At 48.4% G+C, this 24,529-nt stretch overlaps 1 protein-coding gene across 1 annotated transcript in view; it reads left to right on the forward strand.

The window, feature by feature from the left end:
• The first annotated feature begins 1,384 nt into the window (after positions 1-1,384).
• Positions 1,385-24,529, forward strand: part of DRAM1 (DNA damage regulated autophagy modulator 1) — a 47,240-nt gene continuing 24,095 nt past the window's right edge. The window contains exons 1-2 of the mRNA XM_055118541.1: positions 1,385-1,515; positions 19,757-19,824. Coding sequence (XP_054974516.1) covers positions 1,385-1,515; positions 19,757-19,824 — 199 coding nt within the window. The remainder of the gene's footprint in view (positions 1,516-19,756; positions 19,825-24,529) is intronic.

Raw genomic sequence — 24,529 nt, forward strand, 5'->3', positions numbered from 1 at the left:
CTCATGCACTCAGGAGTTACTCCTGGCGGTGCTCAGGGGACCATACGGGATGCTGGGAATGGGACCCAGGTTGGCCATCTGCAAGGCAACCATCCTACCCGCTATGCTATTGCTCCAGCCCCTTGTGATACTTCTCATGCCTAACTTTGCTTGCGTCTCCAGGACCCCTGGTGGGCATTTGATGATCGTATCCTACCTACCACCTGGTAGGGTGTGGGCGGCCAAGAAATATTTAATGAAGCTGAATGTACCCGATCGCTCACCCACGTCACCAACATCAAGGCCTCTGGCCAAGGGAAATTTATGGAGCTGAAATTAACCCAGTCGGTCACCCATGTCCCAAGCACCAAGGCCATATCTGGGTGGGGTTTGGGGACGGGGGGGAGGGGGGGGAGAGTTGTACCGGAGAAGGGAGGTGGTGCTCAAAGGGAGGTGGTGCTCAGAATCTCTGAAAGAAACCTCAAACGCATCTTGCAGTCAAAAAAAAAAAAAAAAAAGGAGCCTCCAGCATACAAACCCCACTGGCCGGATCCGAAAGCCAGTGCATCACCGTCGCCTTTCCGCCTCTTCAAGTCGGGGCTCCCAGCCCGCTGCTTCCCCCGGGGGAGTCGGCCCGTGAGAAGAGAAAAGGAAACGAATTTCTAGGAACCTCGAGGTCGCGTCGCGGCGAAACAGAACCGAGAGAGCCAGCGCCGGGCGCCGGCTGGGCTGAGCGTCCCGCGGACCCCGACCCTCCGGGATCTGATCTCCGGGGGAGCCGCCCCGTCCAGGTGCTCTTCCCGGTCCCCGGCACCCGGGCCCGTCCCCCGGGGCTCGGGCTCGCACCCGCGCGCAGCAGGGCTAAGGAGGGCGGCGGCGGGGAGGGCCGGGGGTCTGCACCCCGCGGCGACCACTCTCTCCGCCGCGACGCGTGCAGGTGGGGGACCTCGCCGGCCACCCCGGAAGCCCCGGGAGGAAGAGGAGGAGGAGGAGGAGGAGGAGGAGGAGGGTGGGGGGAGGCAGGGAGCCGCGGGAGGTGTGGGTCGGGCTGTCCGGAGTTGCGCAAGAGCCCCCGGCCGCCAGCTCGGGGCAGCAGTCCCCGCGCGTCCCGCCCGGCCCCAGCCCGAGGAGCGCGCGGCCGCCGCGCCGTCGGGGGGTGGGGGTCTTCCCGCGCGCCCCCAAGCCCCGAGCCCGCCCGCCCGGCCGCTTTGTGACTTCACGCGTTTCGCAAGCAGCCCGGCTCGCCGCCCCGCAGCCCCGGCCCGCCCGCCTCGCAGCCGCCCGCAGCCCCGCTCCGCTCGGCGCCTCCCCGCCCCGTCCGGGCCGCCCCGGGGCCGCCCCCTGCGCGCCCCCCGCCGCCCCCAGGCCCCGCGGAGCGCGGCCAGCCCCCGGCGGCGGCGGCGCGATGCTGTGTTTCCTCCGAGGCATGGCCTTCGTCCCCTTCCTCCTGGTGACCTGGTCGTCGGCCGCGTTCATCATCTCCTACGTGGTGGCCGTGCTCTCGGGGCACGTGAACCCCTTCCTCCCCTACATCAGGTGAGCGGCTGGGGGTGGGGGTGGGGGGCGTCGGGACCGTCGGGGGGAAACAGAGAGAGTCGGGTTGGGAGGAGTCCAGGATGGGCATCGAACGCTCATGAGCTCTGAATCTCCAGAACACCTGCTTGGCAGATTTGGGGGGGGGTTGGTTTCGTTTAAGGGGTGCTCAGGGGTCACTCCTGGCTCTGCACTCGACCCCCCGCCCCGCCCCCCATCCCGCTCTGTGCTGGGATGCTGGGATGGAACCCTGGTGGGTTTCGTGCCAGGCAAGTGCCCGACCTACTTGGTCTCTGCTTTTTTATTTTTCTTTTTGGGTCACACCCGGTGATGCTCAGGGGTTACTCCTGGCTGTGCACTCAGGAATTACCCCCGGTGGTGCTCGGAGATCATATGAGATGCCGGGGATCAAACCCAGGTTGGCCGCATTGCAAGGCAAACGCCCTACCCGCTGTGCTATCACTCCGGCCGGAGTTAGGGTTTCAAGACACAAGGAAAGGGACTGTGGGGAGGTAGCCCAGGGGGTAAGTGAATGCTTAGCATGCGGGAGACCTAGCTCCACTTACTTGGTTCTGAGCATTGCTGGGAATTGGTCCCCAAGCACACAGTAAAATGAAGACACGAGAAGGAAAACAGCAGGCAGAGTAGGCCCAAAAGCAGCTCAACAGGGTGATGGTTTTGCCTGTGCAAGGAGTGGCCAATGCATGGATGGAACTTTTGCATCAAGGCCCCAGTCCCGGGCTTGGTTCCCATCTCTGTCCCAGATGTCTTCAACTTGCTTCTCTTTTCTGAAGTGGAATGGATCCTCTAGGCAGAGAGAGCGCCACTCTCTTCCTGCCGTGCCTTTGATCCACAAAGTCGTCATCGCCTGATGCAGGATTATTTGAGTGTCAGGAACAGATAGCCCTTGATAGCACGCTGACCAGGCCCTCAAGAGGTTTTCTTAGGGGGCGGGTGTTGTGAGAACTTCAGAAGTCGGGAAACGAGTTGAAAGCAATGAGCGAGCTGACAGCCCCTTTGTGAGATACCCAAGTCACAGACATACGGGGAAGGAAAACTGAGCAAGGGAAGGGACCCTCAGGGAGAGCAGGCTGGTGGAGGGCTGCCTGGTGGCGGTGACAGACACAGGTATTGCTTGTCTGCTTTTGCAGAGCCTGAGGGCGCCAGCTCTGTGTGTAAGAGCACTTGGAACCTTTGCCCTTCTCAGGAAGCCCTTGAAGTGAGGTCGCCAGTGAGTCGGAGAGAGATAACTAACAGGCAGGCAGGATGCAAAAAGCATAAGGTGAAGAGAACGACAGCAGGTCACGCTCCTGGCCCAGAGCGGCCTGGCCCAGAATTCTCTGCCTTTGGTCCCCTCTCTTCTGAGAACTGATTTCAGTAGCTCCCCCACCTCCCCGCCAACTCTCTGGCCACTTCCGGCCTCCTTCCTGTGTCCTAGCTTCCAGGTCACCCTCCTTCTCCTCGCCTTTGAGCTATGCTCTGCCAGAATGCTTGTCCCACAATCTCTAAAATTTATCTCGTACCTTCTTTTGTTCACATACCGCGACCATTTCTCTCCCAGTTGCCCCATGGTATAGAAGTCAGTGTTGCTGACGTCAGTGTTGCTGACGGCCAATTTTCATTTTTCTTTCTTTTTTTTTTTTCTTGGTGACCTTAGCTGTCCTGGGGATCATGCATGTGTGGGGATTCATTCACAGCAAGTGCTCCAGCCCTTTAAAGCATCTTTCCTTCTATCCCCCACTGCAAGTTTCATTTTTAAAAAATTTTTTAAATTGTTTTTTTGGGGGGAGGCCACCCCTGGTGGTGGTCAGGGCTTACACCTGGCTCTTTGTGCTCAGGAATCACTCCTGGCAGGCAGAGGGGACCATATGGGGTGCTGGGGATCAAACGGGGGGGGGGTGTTGGCCATGTGCAAGGCAAACACCCTCCCCAATGTATTATTACTCTGGCCCCGGAAGCTTCATTCTTAATCATTCTCCTCGCCACCTATTACCTTCTAATAAGCTATTAGATTTACTTGTTTATTATCTTAACTACATCTCCCTCCCTGGAAGATTAGATCCTCAAAAGCTCTCATCTGTTGAGCAGTTCTCTTACATGTGGGTGGGGAGCTAATTGGAATCATCGGGGCTTGCTTTTGCCGGGCAGACCATATGGGGTGCCAGAGAGGAAAGCCCCCCAACCCCTGTACTATATCTCTCTTGGATGAATAGTTCTTGGCCAATCACTGTGGGCACTCGTTCTTTGCTTTAGGGAAGGGAATATCTCCTTAGGGACCCCTTCCTCTTGGAAAGTCTTTTTACACAGTGGCATTATTCAGCCAATCTGTTATGTCTTCAGCAAGGCAAAGCAGGTTAAATGAGCGCTATTCCGTTTTAGATAAGCGGTCCTTGGAGAGCCCCCTGGTCCTGTGTGATATTCAAACTGGTTTCCTTCTTGGCTATTCTCTCCTGGAGACGTTGTTGTTCTTCAGTGCAAGTGTGGCGCTAGTTCCTTGATTAGAAGGATGCTCCATCTCTCAAAGAGAACAGACACCCAAATTAAAATTGACCCGTGTCCTTTTCCGTTTCCAAAACTGGCAGAAAACCAACTAGTTGATCGCACAACTCTATTGGTGAGACACTGGGTAGCAAACTCTAATTGCTACTGGGAGTGTCAATTATTTGAAAGCTCTGGAGGGATTTTAATCTTCTTAAAATTGAATATATATATGTATATATATATATATCATGGCATTGCTTTTAATAACAAAAGATTAAAGACAGAACAAATGTCCGTTAATAGCTGACTGGCTAAATAAATGTGGTTTATCCGAAGAATGAATCAAGTGACAGTTCTTTCTATATACTTTAAATTGGTACATTGATATAGAAAAATCTGGGGTTGGGGGAGTGTAGTTCAGTGGTGGTGTGCAGCTTTACACTGCAATCTGGGGCACACTATCATATGATAGCAAAATGCAGACAAACTCTGGCTTCTCGGTGAAGTGTATATATAGGTTTATATCTGCTTGCATAAAAAAACTACTTGATATGGTTTATCTGTGTAATAGAGGGAATAAATAGTCTTGATCAGCTCCATAATTCTTTTATTTTTTTAAGTCTTTTTTTTTTTTTTTTTTGCTTTTTGGGTCACACCTGGCGATGCACAGGGGTTACTCCTGGCTCATGCACTCAGGAATTACTCCTGGCGGTGCTCAGGGGACCATATGGGATGCTGGGAATCGAACCCGGGTCAGCCACGTGCAAGGCAAACGCCCTCCCCGCTGTGCTATTCCTCCAGCCCCCAGCTCCATAATTCTTAAAACGAACAGAAATCTTAAAGTGACTCATATACTGGGGCTGGAGAGATAGAACAGCAGACAGGGTGCTTGCCTTACCTGACTAACCTGGGTTCAATCCCCACCACGCCACATGGTCCCCTGAGCCCCACCAAGAGAGATCCCTGAGTGCAGAGCCAGAGTAAGCCCTGAGCACTTCCGGCTGTGCCCCTCCCCACCCCCAGATATATATTAAAAAAAAAAGATTCAGGTTCTTATTTTCTTTCAAGGAGGTACATCCTTTTCCCATTAACTGTTTTTTGATATCCCTTACTTATTGAACATTTTTCTTTTGAAAGGAAATATGAACAAGTTCATTTTTTGCAGAAGACGTTTATGACCTCAGTGTTCCCCGAGGCCGTTCAGAATCTGTGTGCAGGGATATGCTGATGGTGCTTACAGTGGCCACTTGCACAATATGTCAGCTCTGTGATGGTAAAGCCTTAGAATTACTTCTAGAATTTGTTTGCTGCCCCAACCCCGGCATCTGGTGCCAGACACATAGTATATGCTTAGTAAATCTTGGTTGAACGTTGGCTGAGATATGCACACCACAGGGACAAGAAAAAACTCCCCCTACACCCTGTTTTGCCTCTCTTGTCAGTTCCCTTCTCTGACTGTTGGGCAATACAGCCACGGCCCACTGCTCCTGAAATTTGGTTGTGGTTCTAAACGATCTTAAGCTCCATTTCCCTCACTTTATGAAATCCTCCATGTTTTACAAGATTTATAATTTCACTTTGTAGTCAGTTTGGATATCTACATTTGTTAATCCTAGTAAGATAGGAACATAGTATTGTAGGTCTCAGAAACACCTAACTTTTTTATTTTAGTTTTTTTTTTGGTCACACCTGGCAATTCCCAGGATTACTCCTGGCTCTGCACTCAGGATTTCTCCTGGCAGTGCTCGGGGGACCATATGGGATGCTGGGAATCAAACTCGGGTCGGCCACGTGCAAGGCAAATGCCCTATTGGCTATGCTATTGCTCCAGCCTCAACACCTAACTTTAAAAAAAATATGTATTTATTTTTAATTAAATCACCTTGAGGTACACAGTTATAAAGTTATTCATGATTGGGTTTCAGTCATATAATGTTGCAACTCACGCCCATCGCATTACCAGTACATTTCCCACCACCCAAATCCCCAGTTTCCAGTGCCCCCATCCATGGCAGGAACTTTTCTTCTCTCTCTCTCTCTCTCTCTCTCTCTCTCATTCCTTTTGCAGTACAGATACTGAAAGGTTATCGTGTATATCCCTTTAACCTACTTTCAACACTCAGTTCTAAGAACAACTCACTTTGGGGTAAACTGCCTGGGTTAGAATTCAGTTCCACCTGCTTTTGGACTTGGGGTCAGGTTCCTTGCTTCTTTTTATCCTTTCCTCCTTGTTCATGATAGCATTTCTTGCATGAGTTAACCTACAAACTCGCCTAGAAATGATTAACACCCTGGTCCGAGAACACACTCGTAGTGAAATTCTCTGTAAGCTTTTGCTGTGGAGCGGCCAGTCCATACTGATCTGTGTAGACACATGTGTTAGTTAGGGAAGAACATTTGGGTGTGGGCTAATTTTAAGAATTATCCGTGTGTGATAACACTGATTTATGTCACTGCAATGTGAGTAGGCAATGCTTGGGGATGGGCAGGACTGGGCCCCACCGGCAGTGTGCAGGAACTATTTGCTTAGGAGCGGCCCATGGACGTGCTCAGGGGACCATAGGTGGTGCTGGGGAGTCCAACAAGGGTCCCAGCCAACGCCCCAGGCAAAGGCACAGCCTTACCTTTTATACTCTGCCTCTGGCCCATGAATGCTTTTTTTTTCCTTTTTGGGTCACACCTGGTGGTGCTCAGAGGTTACTCCTGGCTCTGCACTCAGGAATTACTCCTGGCGTTGCTCATGGGACCATATGGGATGCTGGGAATCGAACTGGGGTCGGCCGCGTGCAAGGCAAATGCCCTACCCGCTGTGCTATGGCTCCAGCCCTCCCCCCCTTCCGTGAATGCTTTTCCACACTTCTTCCTAAGTATATTATCAGACCTCACCCATGACCCAGATGCTTGACACCCTGCATGCTGTTTGTTAGTCCCCAGCCCCCACCTGCGCACACACACACACACACACACACACACACACACACACACACACACACACACACCCTTTGTACTCTCCCCAGCCTCGGGCAACCTTAGTTTTGTGGCCCCAATCCAGAGATTTGTTTTCAACTCTTCAGGGTTGAGGGCTCCTTTTTATCAGCCGTGGGCTTATGTGTGAATACAGCGAGTTTTCTTTCTTCCTTTTGTGGTGAGGGGGCACACTCGGTGATGCTCAGAGATCAATGCCTGGCTTATTGCTTGGGAGGGGGGGTGGTCACTTCTGGTGGTGTTTGGGGGATCAGGAGTTGCTGTGGCTAAACCCCGGGACTCTGGTAGGCCAAGTCCGCACACGAGCCCTTTGCTCTCTCGCCCTGGCCCCAGCTCTGGCTCTCAGCACCAATCTCAGTCAACCTGTGAATTGATAATCTCGCCCACCGCAGTGTCATTTCCTACCTGAAGCTCCTGGTTCTTGTGCCCGCCTACTCCTCTCACCTGCTCTCTCGCCTGCCCGCCAGGTACCAGCTGTGCTTGCTCCTGGCTGTGCCAGTTGTTTTTTGAAAACTGTAGTCCTGTGATTTATCTCAATATACAGCAAGTGTTGGTCTGTGAATACAAAAACAGAATGGTTTTCTTCCTCCCCTCCCCCAAACTTTTTTGGTACAACATCCAGTTGTACTCGGTGGGTTTCTCTGCAGATATGTGGTGCTGAGAGTGAATTTGGGCCTCCTGCATGCCAGTCACGCATTCCAGCTTTCTGAGCTACCTCCCAGCCTGAATTCAGGATTACCATGTGGGGAGGTGGGCTTTGGGCCCGCTCCTGGAGGGGTCTAGGGAACCAGAGAGGGGGCAGTGATTGAACACAGGTCGGCTACATGCAAGGCAAGTGCCCTGTACTATCTCTCTGCTTCCCGGATTGTCATTTTTTTTTTTTAAAGGAAACTGGGTAGAATGCTTTGGAAATATTCAAGAGAGAAGTTTTGTCAAGAATTTGAAACCTGTGATGTAGCAATGTGATATTCTTTTTTTTTTTTTTGTCTTTTTGGGTCACACCCGTCGATGCACAGGGGTTACTCCTGGCTTTGCACTCAGGAATTACTCCTGGCGGAGCTGAGGGGACTATATGGGATGCTGGGAATCATACCCGGGTTGGCTGCATGCAAGGCAAAGGCCCTACCCGCTGTGCTATCACTCCAGCCCCGCAATGTGACATTCTTAAATCATGAAGACCAGGAGAATGTGGTACTCAGTTTGATATAAAATTATCCTTAAGCTCACCCTCTGCAAGCTCTCAAGAATTCTCCCTGTACCACAACACTTTTCTCATCTCAGAAGCAGCCTTAGGACATCTCAGAACGGATTGCTATTTGTTTGCCCCGGAAAACACTATGCCATCATGTCCAGCCAGTGGTGCAAATCTCTTTTACTGAGTCACAGTGAAACACACAGTTACAGAGCTGTTCATGATCAGATTTCAGCCATACATGATCCAACACCCGTCCTGCCACCAGTGTCCATTTCCCACCACCGATAACCCTAGTTACACTCCTGCCCCCCTCCCCCCACCCTTGCCTACCTGCCTCTATGACTCTATGGCAGGTATTTTCCTTCTCTTCCTCACTCTGTTGTCTCTGTCTCTGTCTCTTTCTGTCTCTGTCTCTTGGTCTCTGTCTCTGTCTCTCTTCCCTCACCCCCCTTCTGGGCACTATAGTCTGCCATATAGATACTGAGAGGTTGTCAGGTTTGTTCCTTTACCTATTTTCCGCACGCAGTTCCTATCCAGAGTGATCATTTCCAGCTAGCTTAGTCATAATGGTCCCTTCTCTATCAAGTGGTACAAATCTTTATGAACTTCACTTTAAGAACTCTGAGGGCACTGTGCCAGCAAGCAGGGTGTGCCTGTCCCAAAGCCACCAAGTCTCTGAAGGTTGGCCCTCTGCAGAAGCGATGGGTGCCATTCTGGCCTCACAGTGATGGGGTCAGTGGGTGGGTGCAGGACTGGTGGTGCAGAAAGCATGTGGACATTTTTTTTGGAGAAGAAGGGGTCACATCTGATGGAGATCAGGGCTTACTCCTGGCTTTCTGCTCAGGGATCACTTCTGGGGTGCCGGGATTGGCTGCATGCAAGGCACGCTGTACTCCTGCGTCGGTCCACTTCACTCTTTATAAGCATGCTGTGCTGGGGCTGGAGCAATAACACAGTGGGTAGGGCATTTGCCTTGCATGCGGCAGACCCGGGTTTGATTCCCAGCATCCCATATGTTCCCCTGAGCACTGTCAGAAGTAATTCCTGAGATGCAGAGCCAGGAGTAACCCCTGAGCATTGCCGGGTGTGACCCAAAAAGAAAAAAAAAGTACACTGTACTATAGTACTATAGCATAGTACAATACCTAGACACTCATCAGTCTAGTGTCTTATTCAGTCGGAGTAAAAGGCAGGCATGCCGTTAAACATTAAAGCTAGAAAAATACCCATTTTGTAATGCCAACATGTACTTTAAGTTTTTCTTCAACAGAGCAGGCTCAAATTAGTTAATTCACAAAAACAGAGTAAGAATTGAAAATCCTTTTTTTTTTTATAACTCTGCGTGCTGTTTGGTGTCTGAGCTCCTGTGTCAGCTGTCGATATATAATTTATTTCTCCTTTGTTTCACTTTTCTTCTCCTCCTCTTCATCTTTCTCCTTCACGCCCAACAGTGCTTCAGCCCATTGAGCTCTGTCTGTTTTCTAAGTGGGTGAGCTTTTGTATTTGTATTTTGGGTGGTAAAAAGGATCTAACCTAGGGCTTCATTTGTGCAAGGCAAGTGCTTTACCACTAAGCCACATCCTTAATTCACTTTCTCTATTGTCATTTAGCTATAGGAAAATCATTTTTGTTCCCCCCACTAGGTTTCTTTCTTTCTTTATATTTTGGGGCCAAGCCCGGAGGTTCCGGGGCTTGCTTCTGGCTCTAAGCATAGGGATCAGTCACTCCTGGCGGGCCATATGGGATGCTGGGGATCAAACCTGGGTTGGCCACGTGCAAGGCAAACATCCTGCCTGATGTACTATTACTCTGGCTCCCCCCCCCACTTTTTCTTTGATTTCTAGTATTGGATATGCCAAAAACAGTAACAACAAGTCTCACAATGGAGATGTTACTGGTGCCCGCTCGAGCAAATTGATGAGCAATGGGATGACAGTGACAGTGACAGATCATACCCAGCAGTACTCAGGGATTATTCCTGGTTACACTTGGTGGGCTTGGGGGACCATATGGGATGTCAGAGATCAAGCCTGGATCAGCTGCATGTAAGGCAAATACCTACCCGTGATACTTTCACTCCAGGCCCTTCCCCCATTAAGTTTCATAATACCCTTTTTCAGTTTTCCCCACTTCAGTTTTATTTTGTCTTGGGGCCACGTGGGCTGTGTTTGGCGGTGTGTGGGGGGGTGGTGGTCTACTCTCAGAGGTACTGGGGACCCTAGTGCCAGGGCTCAAACCCTGTATCCTACTTGGGCTCGAGTTTCTTTGAGTCACTCCTAGCCTGTGGCAGCCCTCTTTTAAATTTTTTTTTCAATTTTATTTTTTGCTTTTTGAGTCACTCTCGGTGATGCACAGGGGTTACTCCTGGCTCTGCACTCAGGAATTACTCCTTGCGTTGCTCGGGGAACCACATGGGATGCCGGGGATTGAACCCGGGTCGGCTGCATGCAAGGCAAACGCCCCGTCTGCTGTGCCCCGAATTTTATTTTTCTAGAATGGCATTTTTATTTAGTATGTTTTAAAGTTGACTTTCTTTCCGCATTGTGGTTTGCAGAGCTTCCCTCCACCGTCTTCACGTCCACACCAGCCTTAGCCACTGTCATCATTTGGCAAGGCTTCGAAATAGCTTCCTAACCGCCGTCTAGCTGGTGCACACTTTTCCCTGTATAACTCTTTTGCAACATCCTTCCAAACATCAATCAACTTCATATCACTTTCCGGCGCTCAGCCGCCCACCATTTCCCATCCTGCTTAGCATGACATTCATTCCTCACTGTGACTCATGGGCTCTGTGTGACCTCCTTCCCCTCTGCACTCTGGCCACACTTCCCGACCGTGCCACACCCACTTCCTTGCATTCCCTCCCAGATTGCTTGCTCACTGAGACTTTGCATGTGGCTGTTTCGCTGCTAATGTTTCCTGGCCAGCTCTTGCACTTCACTCAGGCCTTACATTCAAGAACCTTCCCCAGGGAAGGAGAGGGTGGGGGCAATTAATTGCCTTATATGCAGCATATCCTGGTTCAGTACCCAGTACCACCTAGGGTGCTCCCAGGAGTGATCCCTGAGCACTGCTGGGTGTGACCCAAGCCAAAAACAAGAACAAAAATCCCCACCAAAGCAAAACGAAACTCAGTGACTACATCAAAAAGACACTGTCCTCTTGCCAGCCTTTTCTCCTATCCCCCGTGACTCCTGCAGTTCTTTATATTGCCCTGTTTGTTCTCTTTGATGTCTTCATGACTCCGTTCACTGTGTCGATGGAATTGCTTGTTACATGGCAATCAGAAACTGTTTTTTTTTTTTGTTTTTTGTTTTTTTTTTTTGCTTTTTGGGTCACACCGGCGATGCACAGGGGTTACTCCTGGTTCTACACTCAGGAATTACTCCTGGCGGTGCTCAGGGGACCATATGGGATGCTGGGATTTGAACCCGGGTCGGCCTCGTGCAAGGCAAACGCCCTACCCGCTGTGCTATCACTCCAGCCCCCAGAAACTGTTTTGGATCACTGCCTCTTTACATGGTCAGCGATGGGGCTGCCTCTTCTTCTTCTTTTTTTTTTCTTTTTGGGTCACACCCAGCGATGCTCAGGGGTTACTCCTGGCTTTGCACTCAGGAATTACTCCTGGCGGTGCTTGAGGGATCATATGGGATGCCGGAGATCAAACCCGGGTCGGCCTTGTGCAAGGCAAACGCCCTACTCGCTGTGCTATCGATCCGGCCCCAAAGCGATGGGGCTTCTTGAAGGGAGTGACTTAGGTTTCATCCGAATCCTCTGGCATAGTTCTGGACACACAGGAGGTACTTGGCAATTAAAAACCTTTTGGTTGTATGCGTGGACTGAGCGAGGACCGATTGCATGTGAGTCGCATGAGCAAAGAGCAAGTTGTTTGCATGTATGAGTAAGAAATTCTTTTGGTTTTTTTTTTTTTTTTTGCTTTTTGGGTCACACCCGGCGATGCACAGGGGTTACTCCTGGCTCCACACTCAGGAATTACTTCTGGCAGTGCTCAGGGGACCATATGGGATGCTGGGATTCGAACCTGGGTCGGCCACATGCAAGGCAAACGCCCTACCCGCTGTGCTATCACTCCAGCCCCTTCTTTTGGTTTTTAAACCAAGCTCTCCATTTGTAGGAAGCTTTTTAAAAAAAATTTAATAATAAATTTATTGCTCTAGTTGCTCTAGTTTTATACTGCCTCTCTAAGAGTAATCACCACCAAGTGAAGCTGCTAAGGTTTATTAAAAAGTATTTCAGGTAGGGCGTTTGCCTTGCAAGCAGCCGACCCGGGTTCAGTTCCCAGCATCCCATACGGTCCCCCGAGCACTGCCAGGAGTAATTCTTGAGTGCATGAGCCAGGAGTAACTCCTGTGCATCGCCGGTTGTGACCCAAAAAGCAAAAAAAAAAAAAAAAAGAAAACAATAAAAAGTATCTGATAAAATATATATTGCTTTTTAAAGAATTGGTTTAAATTTTGTGAAGATAAAGCAAGTAATTTTACTGGTGTACTAAGTGTTTTAGATTCTAAGTTATAGGTGAGTCTTCTAAGCAATGAATGGGACTAGGAATTGAGGTAGCTAATAGATGCAGACTAGGCAGGCAGAATATTGTGATTTTCGTGTCTCAGCAAACTCAGATCTTTGGGGAAGTGCTTACATCTGCATAGAGATCAACTCTCAACAAAGTTTTATATCATTAAACACATTTTCTTTGTATTTTTATTACTCTGAGAATCAAGTAATCATGCACCGACTTAGCCTTCTATCTCAGGCTGAAGAAGGGTGTTAGATGAACAACTTGACATTTAAAAAAAATTATTATTAGTTAATCACCACGAGGTAGTTAGACTTACAAATTTCCGTGCTTGCATTTCAGTCATACAATGGTCAAGTACCCATCCCTCCACCAGTGGCCATTCTCCACCACCAATGGTCCCCGCATCCCTCCCACCACCCCCACCCTGTCCCCCCTCCCCCCACCCGCCTCTGTGGCAGGGCATTCCCTTTTGCTTGCTCTCTCTCCTTTTGGGTGTTGTGGTTTGCAATAGAGGTATTAAGTGGCCATCGTGTTCAGTCTATAGTCTCCACTTGGCATTTTTCATGTTCAACTTGTAGAAATGAAAACATAAGACATATACATGAGCTTACACTGGTTTCCTAAGTACCCCCTGCCCCGGAAGTCAACTGTGTACACAGAAGCCCCCCAGTAGCTTCTGTAAATCCCATGCAAATGAGCAGCATGTTCTTCCCCTCTTGGCAGTTTCCAGAAAGTTACCAGTTTACAAGGAAACAGGAGGTGGTGGACGGACAGCTGCAAGGCCAGAACGATGCTGCTTTAGTCACGTGGTGGAGCTGGGTGGGGAGACTGTTACCAAGTGCCTGAAGTCGGCTCCCTGGTACAGCTGTGTCAGCCCACGACTGCCACCTTTGCCCTTGCACTATGAGATTACTGAATTTTACTTTATTTTTTTATTTTTTTTAAATTAAAAAAAAATTATTTATTTATTTATTTTTTTGCCTTTTGGGTCACATCCAGCGATGCTCAGGAGTTGCTCCTGGTTTTGCACTCATTGCACTGGCAGTGCTCGGGTGACCATATGGGATGCTGGGAATTGAATCTGGGTTGGCAACATGCAAGGCAAATTCCCTACCCGCTGTGCTATTGCTCCAGCCCCCTGAATTTTACTTTAAAAGGCACCCGTTGGATCTCTTAGTACCTCTTAGTATTATGCCTACCCAGATGCAGCCTTAGGTTGCATGCTTGATGCAATATTTATTTATGAGATAGTATATTAACTTTGTGATTGGAAGATTTAACTTTGTTTTAAGTAAGAGAGCATTTTAATTTTTATTCTTAATAATAGGCAACCACTACCAATCTTAAAAAGTCATTGTATATATATGCATATATGTACATATGTATATTGCTTTTTTGGGTCACACCTGGCAATGCACAGGGGTTATTCCTGGCTCTGCACTCAGGAATTACCCATGGCGGTGCTTGGGACCACATGGGATGATGGGAATCGAACTCGGGTCGGCCTCGTGTAAGGCAAATGCCCTACCCTCTGTGCTATTGCTCCAGCCCCCTATTTTTTTTTTAAGCAAAAGTTTTTAGAAGTGTCAACATTTTATTTCTGCTTGGCAAGTTTCATTGAATATAATTAAGGGACAGGGTCACTTAATGAAAATAAATCCCCAAAATAATTCTGCCTGATGGGTTAGGTAATGGGTGATAATGTGTCAAACACACAGTAGGTATCCCCTGAATATTCTTTTTGAAGAGTGGATAACCTTTATGTAGTTATTAGTAGAGATAAATAAAAACATTTAAAAGGCTGATTGCATTATCTCAAACATTTGGTATGATTGCAGTATATTCCTAATTTCCATTAATTTTCATGGTGTTAATTCGGTCCTATATATAGCTATGAACGTGGACACATTGGAACTCATGGGTTGATTGTAGGTGTTGTAGAATAAGGAATCCTAAGGGGAAATCAGATTTACATTTTATTGAATACTTGTGAAAAACACCTTATAATTAAATGACGGTGTTAGAGAAGTTGTGAGGTCTTGCCTTGTTTGTTCCTTCCTGGGATACAGAAAAGGCAACGGTGACCATATATCATCCCCATGAATTAGATTCTGGCCATGGTGTGCTTAAACCAGCTGGTTTGTGCTTCTTTTTTTGTTTTGTTTTGTGTTTTGGGTCACACCCGGGGTTACTCCTGGCTTGTGCACTCAGGAATTACTCCTGCGGTGCTCAGGGGACAATATGGGATGCTGGGAATCGAACCTGGGTCAGCCTTGTGCAAGGCAAATGCCCTACCTGCTGTGCTATCGCTCCAGTCCCTGTGCTTCTGAGAGCTAACTGCATGCATTTCTTACTGTGTTCAGCCACCCACATTTTGATGGCTGGAATTTTGACATACCAAGAGTTTTTACACCATGAAAATTGGTCTAGTCTAGTCTAGTTCTTTGCTCTTCCCCGCCCCCTCCCCAACTTTTTTGTTTTTATAGGTAGAAGGGAGCAGAGATAACATCACTATCATCCCTGTCATCCCATTGTTCATCAATTTTCTTGAGCGGGCACCAGTAACGTCTTCATTTGTCCCTGTTGTGTCCTAGTGTAGCCCAATGGCATCTGCTCACCCAGGAACATGAAGGGCACGTTGTTGTTACTGTTTTGGGCATGTCAAACACATCACAGGTAGCTTGCCAGGCTCTGCCATGCGGGAAATGCTGTATTACATATGATAATGGTTAGTATCAAATATTGAGGCAATCAATAAAATATGCCTCTAACAAAGAAAAAGTATGAGAGAGGGTATAAGAAAACTGCAATCAAAGATCACGGGACTGAACAGGTGACCTGAAGGAGGGTAAATTTACATGCCTTGACCACATGCAAGACAAATGCCTTACACGCTATACTATCTCTCCAGCACCACTAATTTAAACTTTTGTAACAGCAGGACAATGTATTCAAAACTAGACTATACCATTGCATACTTAACTTTCCCTGATAAACATGTGGATGTAACATGAGACATAAAATGATACTGGTTGTTGCAAGTTTGTAGATGATGGCCGCACTTAATAGGTTGTTGAACTAATTCTGATAAGGTGACTTCTCATTGGTTTAAGGATCTGGTTTTGGGATGGTGATGTGGTTATGTCTCAGTTTGGTGATTCGGGTTAGGGGTTGGCATCCATGACTCCATTTTGATGTCAGTCCACTACTTAATAGCTCTGGACCTTGAACAAGTTTTGTAACTTCTCTACTATCCAGTTTTTTTTCCCCTTAGTAAAATGGGGTTGCCAGAAGTCTTACCTAAGGGTTTTTGAAAATGAAATGAAATGATCTTGGGGAAGATCCTAACAATGGTTGATATGTATAGAGCAAGTGCTCAAGAAAGTGTTATCTTTGAAGTCAGGTATTTTTTTTTTTTAGTACCACTAATCATTCATTCAATGAATACGTAGGTAATGGCTATTTGTAAAGCACATTTGACTTTGCCCAGGTAACTTTATTTTAGTTTGAGTTTTGGGGCCACACCTGGCAGTGCTTAGTTAGCTACTCAGTGCTCAGCTACTCCCAGTTTTGGGATTTGGGGTGGGGGGGGGTCACTCCTGCAGTGCTTGGGGACCGTATGATGCTGCAGATAAACCCAGGGTTCCTGCGTGCAGAACTCGTGCTCCAGCCCTTTGAACTCTCTCCCTGACCTACGTGACTCTGCCTGTGCCATTTTACATGCCTCGATAAACCGTGATAAGGTACATTCTGAAATTCTAAGGGTTCAGATTTTCAGATTGCACACTTGAACTCAGGTGGACCTTTGAGAAATCAGAGCCCTTGGCGTTCTTCTGGGTTTGCTGTCAGTGCACAAAGAACTTTAGAAGCTTGTTTTCTGCTTCTCCAGTTAGTGAGTCTCTACCCCTTGCCCCCACTTGGATTTTCTGCCCCTCTAAATCTTTCTCGCTCTCTCTGGCCAGAGCAATAGTACAGTGGGTAAGGTGCTCGCTCGCTCTCCTCTCTCTCCTCTCTCTCTCTCTCCTCTCTCTCCTCTCTCCTCTCTCTCTGTCTCTCTCTGTCTCTCTCTGTCTCTCTCTGTCTCTTCTCTCTCTCTCTCTCCTCTCTCTCTCTCTCTCTGTCTCTCTGTCTCTCTCTTTCTCTCTCCCGTGTTTTGAGCCACCTCTGTGATGCTTAGGGTTTAGGACTTCCTCCTGGATCTGAGCATAGGCATTAATCCCAGTGGTGTCCAGGGGACCCTATACAAGGCAACCCCCCCTTGCCCCTGCACTGTACTCCGGCCCTAGGGCTCTTAAGAGTCTTGTATGAGACCCACCCGGGCTCCATCCTTGGCCTCTGTATGATCCTCCCAGCCTGCCAGGAGTGATCTGTGAGTGCAGAGCTAGGAGTAAGCCCTGAGGGTCGCTGGGTATCCCCCATCCCCCCCCGGACAACAGCAGCAACAAATAATTTTTTTTTTTTTTTGCTTTTTGGGTTACACCTGGCGATGCACAGGGGTTATTCCTGGCTCATGCACTCAGGAATTACTCCTGGCGGCGCTCAGGGGACCATATGGGATGCTGGGAATCGAACCTGGGTCGGCCGCGTGCAAGGCAAACGCCCTCCCTGCTGTGCTATCGCTCCAGCCCCAGCAGCAACAAATAATTAAATAAATCCTATTTCCTTCCCTTTCTCCACACACTGGGGTGCTATTCCTTCCTGGCGGTAGCTCCCTCTCAGACAAGTGTCCCAGAGAGCTACCACCCCCAACCCCCTCCTCCCCTGGTGCACACTCTGAAAGGCCTGGGGGGGGTGCCCAGGGCTTGTGAGGGGAGCCGACTCCCTGGTGGGAGACGTTACGTGCTGGCCTCGTCCTTGGTGCTCTCGAGGTCCTTGTGCCGCTGAGATTGGGATCCCCGGAACCGAGGGGCTGCTGACCCTCTTCAGACTCCTCAAAGGTTAAGTGTTCGCCCGATGCGAAGGCCCTTCCTCCCTGCACGCACAGGTTCTTGTGCGGTTCTTCAAACACTTCGGAGCGGGCCTTGGCCACCGCCCGGGTTTCGCAAGACGAGCCTCTCAGCTCTTTTAGAACTTGGAGACGCCCCTGGGTCTGAGGGGTCGAGAGCTCCGTGGCCGTCAGTTTTCCACTGATGCTTCGTGCGAGCACTTTGCAAATGGAAACATTTCAGTCCGGGGGGGGGAAGTGGGGGGGACAAGGGTGAAGGCACTTGCTTTGCACTCAGACACCACCGGGAATGAGCACAGCCAGGAGTAAACTCTGAGCACTGTTGGGTATTCCCCCCTGAGTACCCCCCGACATCCCGCCAAATACCTTTCATTTTGGCATAAATGACTCGAAACAATGCTGTTGAAGACAACTTTTCAGCAAATTCAATTCATTTCTATGTTGCTGTATTTGTTATGTCCCACCTAGAAAATGTTTTATAGAAATTACTTTTTTTTTTCTTTTCTGGGTCACACCTGGTAGTGCTCAGGGGACCATATGGGATGCCAGGGATCGAACCCGGGTCAACCACGTGCAAGGCAAATGCCCTACCTGCTGCCCTATCATTTCGCCCGCCATCAATTTTTCTTTTATAGTGTTTTTTTTCTTTGGGAGGTGTCTTTTAAAAAAATATTGTCCTAGGACCTATTACTTTTAATTGAAGTATATCTCTGAATAGGAGAGAGTAAGTGAATTTTTGGTAAGTGAATTTTTAAAATAATAATGACAGAAACAAGTTTTCACCTAAAGGGTGTTTTGCCAGAGAGCATCATCCTGAGAAGAATTGATTTGTATGTGTAACATGTGTTTTTGAAATGTCTCCTTTGTCTTTGGACCTACTAAGAAGAACACATTTTGTGTTAACTCCTAAAATTATTTCAATCTATAGTTTATTTTTTACCATAATTATGGAAATATACAATGGTATTACATCAAGATCTTTTTTGGATTTTAAAATGATAAAAAATGGTCACTCTGGATAAGAATTGCATGCTGAAAGCAGGTAAAGGAACAAAAATGATAACTTCTCAATACCTGTATACCATATGTGTGCGGCGGCAGGGAGAGAGAAAGAGAGAGAGAGAGAGAAAGGAGAAAGGAGTTTTTAATTGAACCCAGGGCTTTATATATGCTTCCCATGCACTCTCTCCTTGAGCTGCCTCTTCAGCCCCTAGATTATTCTGATTTCTAAACAGACATACTCAGTTCTTTAAGCATGACGCATGACACCAAGTTTATCATCAGATTTGATCAATCTGAGAAATACCACTACCATTCACTTTTTTTGGGGAAGCATGGGAGGGGTTGTACTCCCAGCAATCACTGTCACTGTCACTGTCATCCCATTGCTCATCGATTTGCTCGAGCGGGCACCAGTAATGTCTCCATTGTGAGAATTGTTGTTACTGTTTTTGGCATATCAAATACTCCACGGGGAGCTTGCCAGGCTCTGCCAGGCTCTGCCGTGCGGGCAGGATACTCTCGGTAGCTTGCCAGGCTCTCCGAGAAGAACGAAGGAATCAAACCCAGGTTGTCCGAGTGCAAAGGCAAATGCCCTACCCGCTGTGCTATCGCTTCAGCCCAATCTATCATGGTAGGAAAATTAATAATTTTAGGGGTCGTGGAGTAATACAGAAGTTAAGGCGCTTGCATGGCATCTGGCTGACCCTGCTTCAGCCCCTAGAACTGCATAAGGTTCCCCGGACATTGCTAGGAATGACCCCTGAGTACAGCGCCAGGAGTCTAAAGTCCTGAGCACCACCCAGTGTGGCCCTAAAACCAAACAACATACATAGATATTTTTTTCCTTCAGATTTTTCAGAGCTCAAATGAAAACATTTCAGAACAAAATCAGGCCAATTCAAAGTGGCCAAGAAGAATCAGTGTAAAACTGCCTGATTCGATGCCATTTACAGACCTGAATTCCTTTTTTTTTATTTTTTTTTTTGCAGTGTTGGGGATGGACTCCGGGGCCTGACCTAGGCAGTGCTCTGCCCCGAGCACGTCCCTGCCCTGAACTGAGTTCCTTTATAATAATTCAGACATTTCTTCTGTTTCTCAGCGATACAGGAACAACGCCACCAGAAAGTGGTATTTTTGGATTTATGATAAACTTCTCTGCATTTCTTGGTGAGTACAAAATAATGACTATACATTAAAAATTCAGAGCCACAAGCCTTTATAGTTTATCTAATTTAGAATGTTATTCTTTTAATTTGTTTTTTAATCAGTTTTTTTTTTTTCTTTTTGGGTCACACCTGGCGATGCACAGGGGTTACTCCTGGCTCTGCACTCAGGAATCACCCCTGGCGGTGCTCAGGGGACCATATGGGATGCTGGGAATCGAACCCGGGTCGACTGCGTGTGTGCAAGGCAAATGCCCTCCCCGCTGTGCTATCGCTCCAGCCCCTTTAATCAGTTTTTTTAAGAGTTGTTTTTGCTTCATAGCTCATTGAAGCAAAAGTTTGTTTTTTTTTTTAAGTAAACCTTGACCCCTCTGCGGTCTCCCCACCCACAGGGACATATTGGTACAATTGAACCTGCAGAGAAATGCTATCCTCTATAATTGCCGTCACATCAGGGCTTACAATTAATGTGTACATATGCATATATTTAAAATATTTATTTTTTTATGGTGGGCTACACTCAGTGGTATTACTCCTCACTCTGTGCTCAGGGCTCACTCCTGGCAATGCTGCAGAGACCAGCCCTATTAGGTGCCAGGGGTTGAGCCACGGTCAGCTACATGCGAATTAAGTGTCTTACCCCTTGTACTATCTCTCTGCTCCTCAGGTGTGTATATTCTTTCTTTCTTTCTTTCTTTCTTTCTTTCTTTCTTTCTTTCTTTCTTTCTTTCTTTCTTTCTTTCTTTCTTTCTTTCTTTCTTTCTTTCTTTCTTTCTTTCTTTCTTTCTTTCTTTCTGTCATACCCACTGATGCACAGAAGTTACTCCTGGCTCTGCACTCAGGAATTACCCCTGGCGGTGCTCAGGGGACCATATGGGATTCTGGGACTCAAACCCGGGTCGGCCGCGTGCAAGGCAAACGCCCTACCTGTTGTGCTATTGCTCCAGCCCCATTATGTATACTTTTAAATGAAACTTTTGCAACTAGAGTTTTGTCCTACTTTGGGAAACTAAAATGATGAGACATTCAAAGTTATGTATGGCCAGAATTTTTTTTTTTTTAACTTTAGTCAGTAATCTGCAGGCTTTTGAAATGGACTTTGGATGCTAGTTGATTTTTTTCTTTTTGCAATGTGATTTATGTCTGCTTGCTCTTGCGGGGGCCAAAGATACCTTCTGCATAATCGAGTGATTTTCAAAGCATGCTTTGCGGAAACTTCCATGAAAATCATCTCGGGGGGGGGGTTTGGGTGGGGGCACGGCAGGGCTAGAGCTGTGGGCTGGAGCTCCTGTTTTGCACACAGGAGGCCCTGGTTAGGCCCCCAGCATGAAACGGTCCCCTGAATACTGTGGTAGCAATTCCCCAGCACCTCCAGGAATAACCTCTGGGAGTAGCCCCTAAACTCTGCCAAGGTATGACCCCAAAGCAAAAAAAAAAAAAAAAAAAAGCTAAACAGAAGATGGTGCCCTGGGTGCTGCTTACAATGCATGTTCTCAGGCTGGCATGGCTCTCTGGAAGGGCACATGGGGTAGATGCCCAGCATCACTGCAGATTCCGGGCTCCACTGTGGATCCACTCACTTAGCACCTTTGACAAGGCACCCAAGAGTACACATGGGGGAAGAAGCGCCCAGGGTCCTCGGACACTCACTCAGCCTTGCTGACCGCTGGCGAAGGTGTCTCTCGCCTGCCGAGAGCAGAGGGATGGCAAGGTCAGAACAGCGCGTCTCCAGCTGGGGGGTGAATATTCTTTTTCCTTTCAGCTACTCAGAGAGGCAGTTGATGGGTTGCAGGCAAGGACTGGGACATTGAGGCAGGTGTCGGGTTGAGAGATGCGTCTCTTAGCCCTTCTGCAGCCCCCTGTCCTGCTCAGTAGCCAGGCATTGCCCTGCCCTTGTTGCCGACAGATTCTGTGTTGTCCACTGGCGTGGGTCGGGAAGAGAAAATGTGCTGGAAATCTTCCTGAGTCACCCGGCACCTTTGGCATTTGTTCATCCTACTTGGTTTTGAAGGACTGGAGTGATAGCACAGCGGGTAGGGTATTTGCCTTGCACGCGGCCGACCCGGGTTCGATTCCTCCGTCCCTCTCAGAGAGCCCGGCAAGCTACTGAGAGTATCCCGCCCGCACGGCAGAGTCTGGCAAGCTCCTCGTGGCGTATTGGATATGCCAAAAACAGTAACAGCAGGGGCTGGAGTGATAGCACAGCGGGTAGGGCATTTGCCTTGCACGCGGCCGACCTGGGTTCGAATCCCAGCATCCCATATGGTCCCCTGAGCACCGCCAGGGGTGATTCCTGAGTGCATGAGCCAGGAGTGACCCCTGTGCATCGCTGGGTGTGACCCAAAAAGCAAAACAACAACAACAACAACAACAACAACAACAAAAACACAGTAACAGCAAGTCTCACAATGGAGACATTACTGGTGCCCACTCCAGCAAATCGATGAACAATGGGATGACAGCGCAGTACAGTGCAGTACTCAGCTGAAAGTCTCCGTTGGTCTGGAGAGATTGTACAGCAGGGGAACGTCCTTGCTTTGCAAGCAAGTGACCGGGTTTAATGTCCAGCACCACACATGGCACCCAAACCCCCATCAGGAGTGATCCCTGAGCATAGAGCCAGGAGAAAGTCATACCCACCACAGGCTCTTGCCTCCCACCCCTGCCCGCTCCACCCCCTACCAAAATAAAAGTCTCCTAAAGGACTACTAGTTGTGATCTCCCAGAGTTTTGGAGGCGAAGTAGGAAAAGCCAAAATAGGAATGCCTTGGGCAGATAGTTCCCAGGGTTGCATGCTTGTGGGTGCCCCGTGCTTGATCTTTGGTGCTGTCTGTCTTGGGTCACTTCAGGGAGGGGCCCCTAAGCACCACTGAGTGTGGCCCCCAAACAAAGCAAAAACATACCAAGGCAAGAGTTCATTTTTTTCTCATTCATGGATGATACATACGGGTTTTGCTTCTCTTCAAGCCAGGCCAAATCTGACATGATGGTTGTCACACAGTCTGGTGTGAGATAGTGCCGGTGTTTGATTTCCAAGAGTCTCAGGGTGCAGCCTTGCAGGCTTGGAGTGCTAGTGGGTTTTGGCTACACAGCACCGGAGCTGCATCCCTGGGTCCGCACAGCCAGCCACCGGCCCGGCTGGCTGAGACTCGGGTGGGGTGGCCCTTGGGCTCCCTCAGCACTTGCTAGGGAGGCCTCCACCCCCACCAACTCTCTGTCTGTGGATCTCCAGCTCACAAGTGTATTATAATCCAATCAATTCAATTCCTAACGTTACACATTGAGAATATTGTGGCAGGGGTGAGGGGAGGTACACCCAGTGATGCTCAGGGATTATTCCCGATTTTGCACTCAGAAATTACTCCTGGTGGTGCTCGAGGACCCCAGGGGACATTGAACTCAGGTTGGCCTCATGTAAGGCAAGCACCCTCTGTGCTGTACTATCTCTCCAGCCCTGACACTATTTTTTTGTTCATTTGTTTGCTTTCTGGGTCACATCTGGGTTACTCCTAGCTCCTCACTCAGTAGTTATTGTAGCTGGTGCTTGGGGGAACCGTATGGGATGCTGGAGACCAAACCCGGGTCAGCTGTGTACAAGGCAAGCACCCTACTGACTGTACTATTGTACCATCGCTCGGGCCCTCCCAACACTATTTTTGACTTTTTGTGGTGGTGGTTGTTTACGGTGCTGAAATGAGCATTCTGTAAAATGTGTCTTTGCATATTTAGATGCGTTTTTCTAGAAGACACATTTATCCAGTTAAAGGGAATTCGGACCTAAAATGTTGATACCTATTCACTCATTCTACATTGCTCTGCTCTGTGTATCGTTGGTGGCAGGCTCTGTACTCTTGCTTACTGCTGGCTGGTGTCAGACTGTTGCTTGGGGGTCACTCTGGGTGTGCCAAGCACACACTCCCGCTTTCCAAACACACACTCCGATCTGCTGAGCTATATCTACCATCTCTGATACACCCCCCCCCATTTTTAAACCAAATCATTCTTCAAAGCAGTATTTCTCCTTGGAGAAACGTACCTGTAGTGTTCTCACTTCAGTCACAACAAATCAATAGCCGTTAAAGAACTAAACTTACCAAGCGAATCTCTACTAGGATTCAGTCTTAGGAAAATCATTTTAAAACCTTAGCATGGAGGGCTAAGTGTTTGCCTTGCTCACGGCCAACTCCCTCAACTCCAGGCACTGCATGTGGTCCTCCGAGCACTGCCAGGAGTGATCCCTGTGCACAGAGCCTGGAGTAAACCCTGAGCACTGCAGAATGTGGTCCCTCTCGCAAATAAAAACAAACGCCCGGGACTGGAGCAATAGTACATCGGGTAGGGTGTTTGCCTTGCATGCAGCTGACCCGGGTACGATTCCCAGCATCCCATATGGTCCCCCGAGCACCACCAAGAGTGATTCCTGAATGCAGAGCCGGGAGTTAGCCCTGAGCATCGCCGGGTATGACCCAAAAAAGCCAAAAAGCAAAAAAACAAATAAACAAACACCTTCTCCCTTGTGCACACACACACAAAACAGCAGAAAATTTATGTGAACTAACAAAAACTCCAGAAGCCAATCAGGAAATAATAGACATATTTGGAAGATTAAAACATTGAAACTTTTGGTAACGGGGAGAAAAATAAATCCAGCTAAAGAAGAGAAATAAGCCAGGAAGAAAACCCTTGTAATATTTATTTAGCATACAGTA

The sequence above is a fragment of the Sorex araneus genome, chromosome 10 (assembly GCF_027595985.1).
Source record: "Sorex araneus isolate mSorAra2 chromosome 10, mSorAra2.pri, whole genome shotgun sequence".
In the NCBI taxonomy this organism is placed as follows: Eukaryota; Metazoa; Chordata; class Mammalia; order Eulipotyphla; family Soricidae; genus Sorex; species Sorex araneus.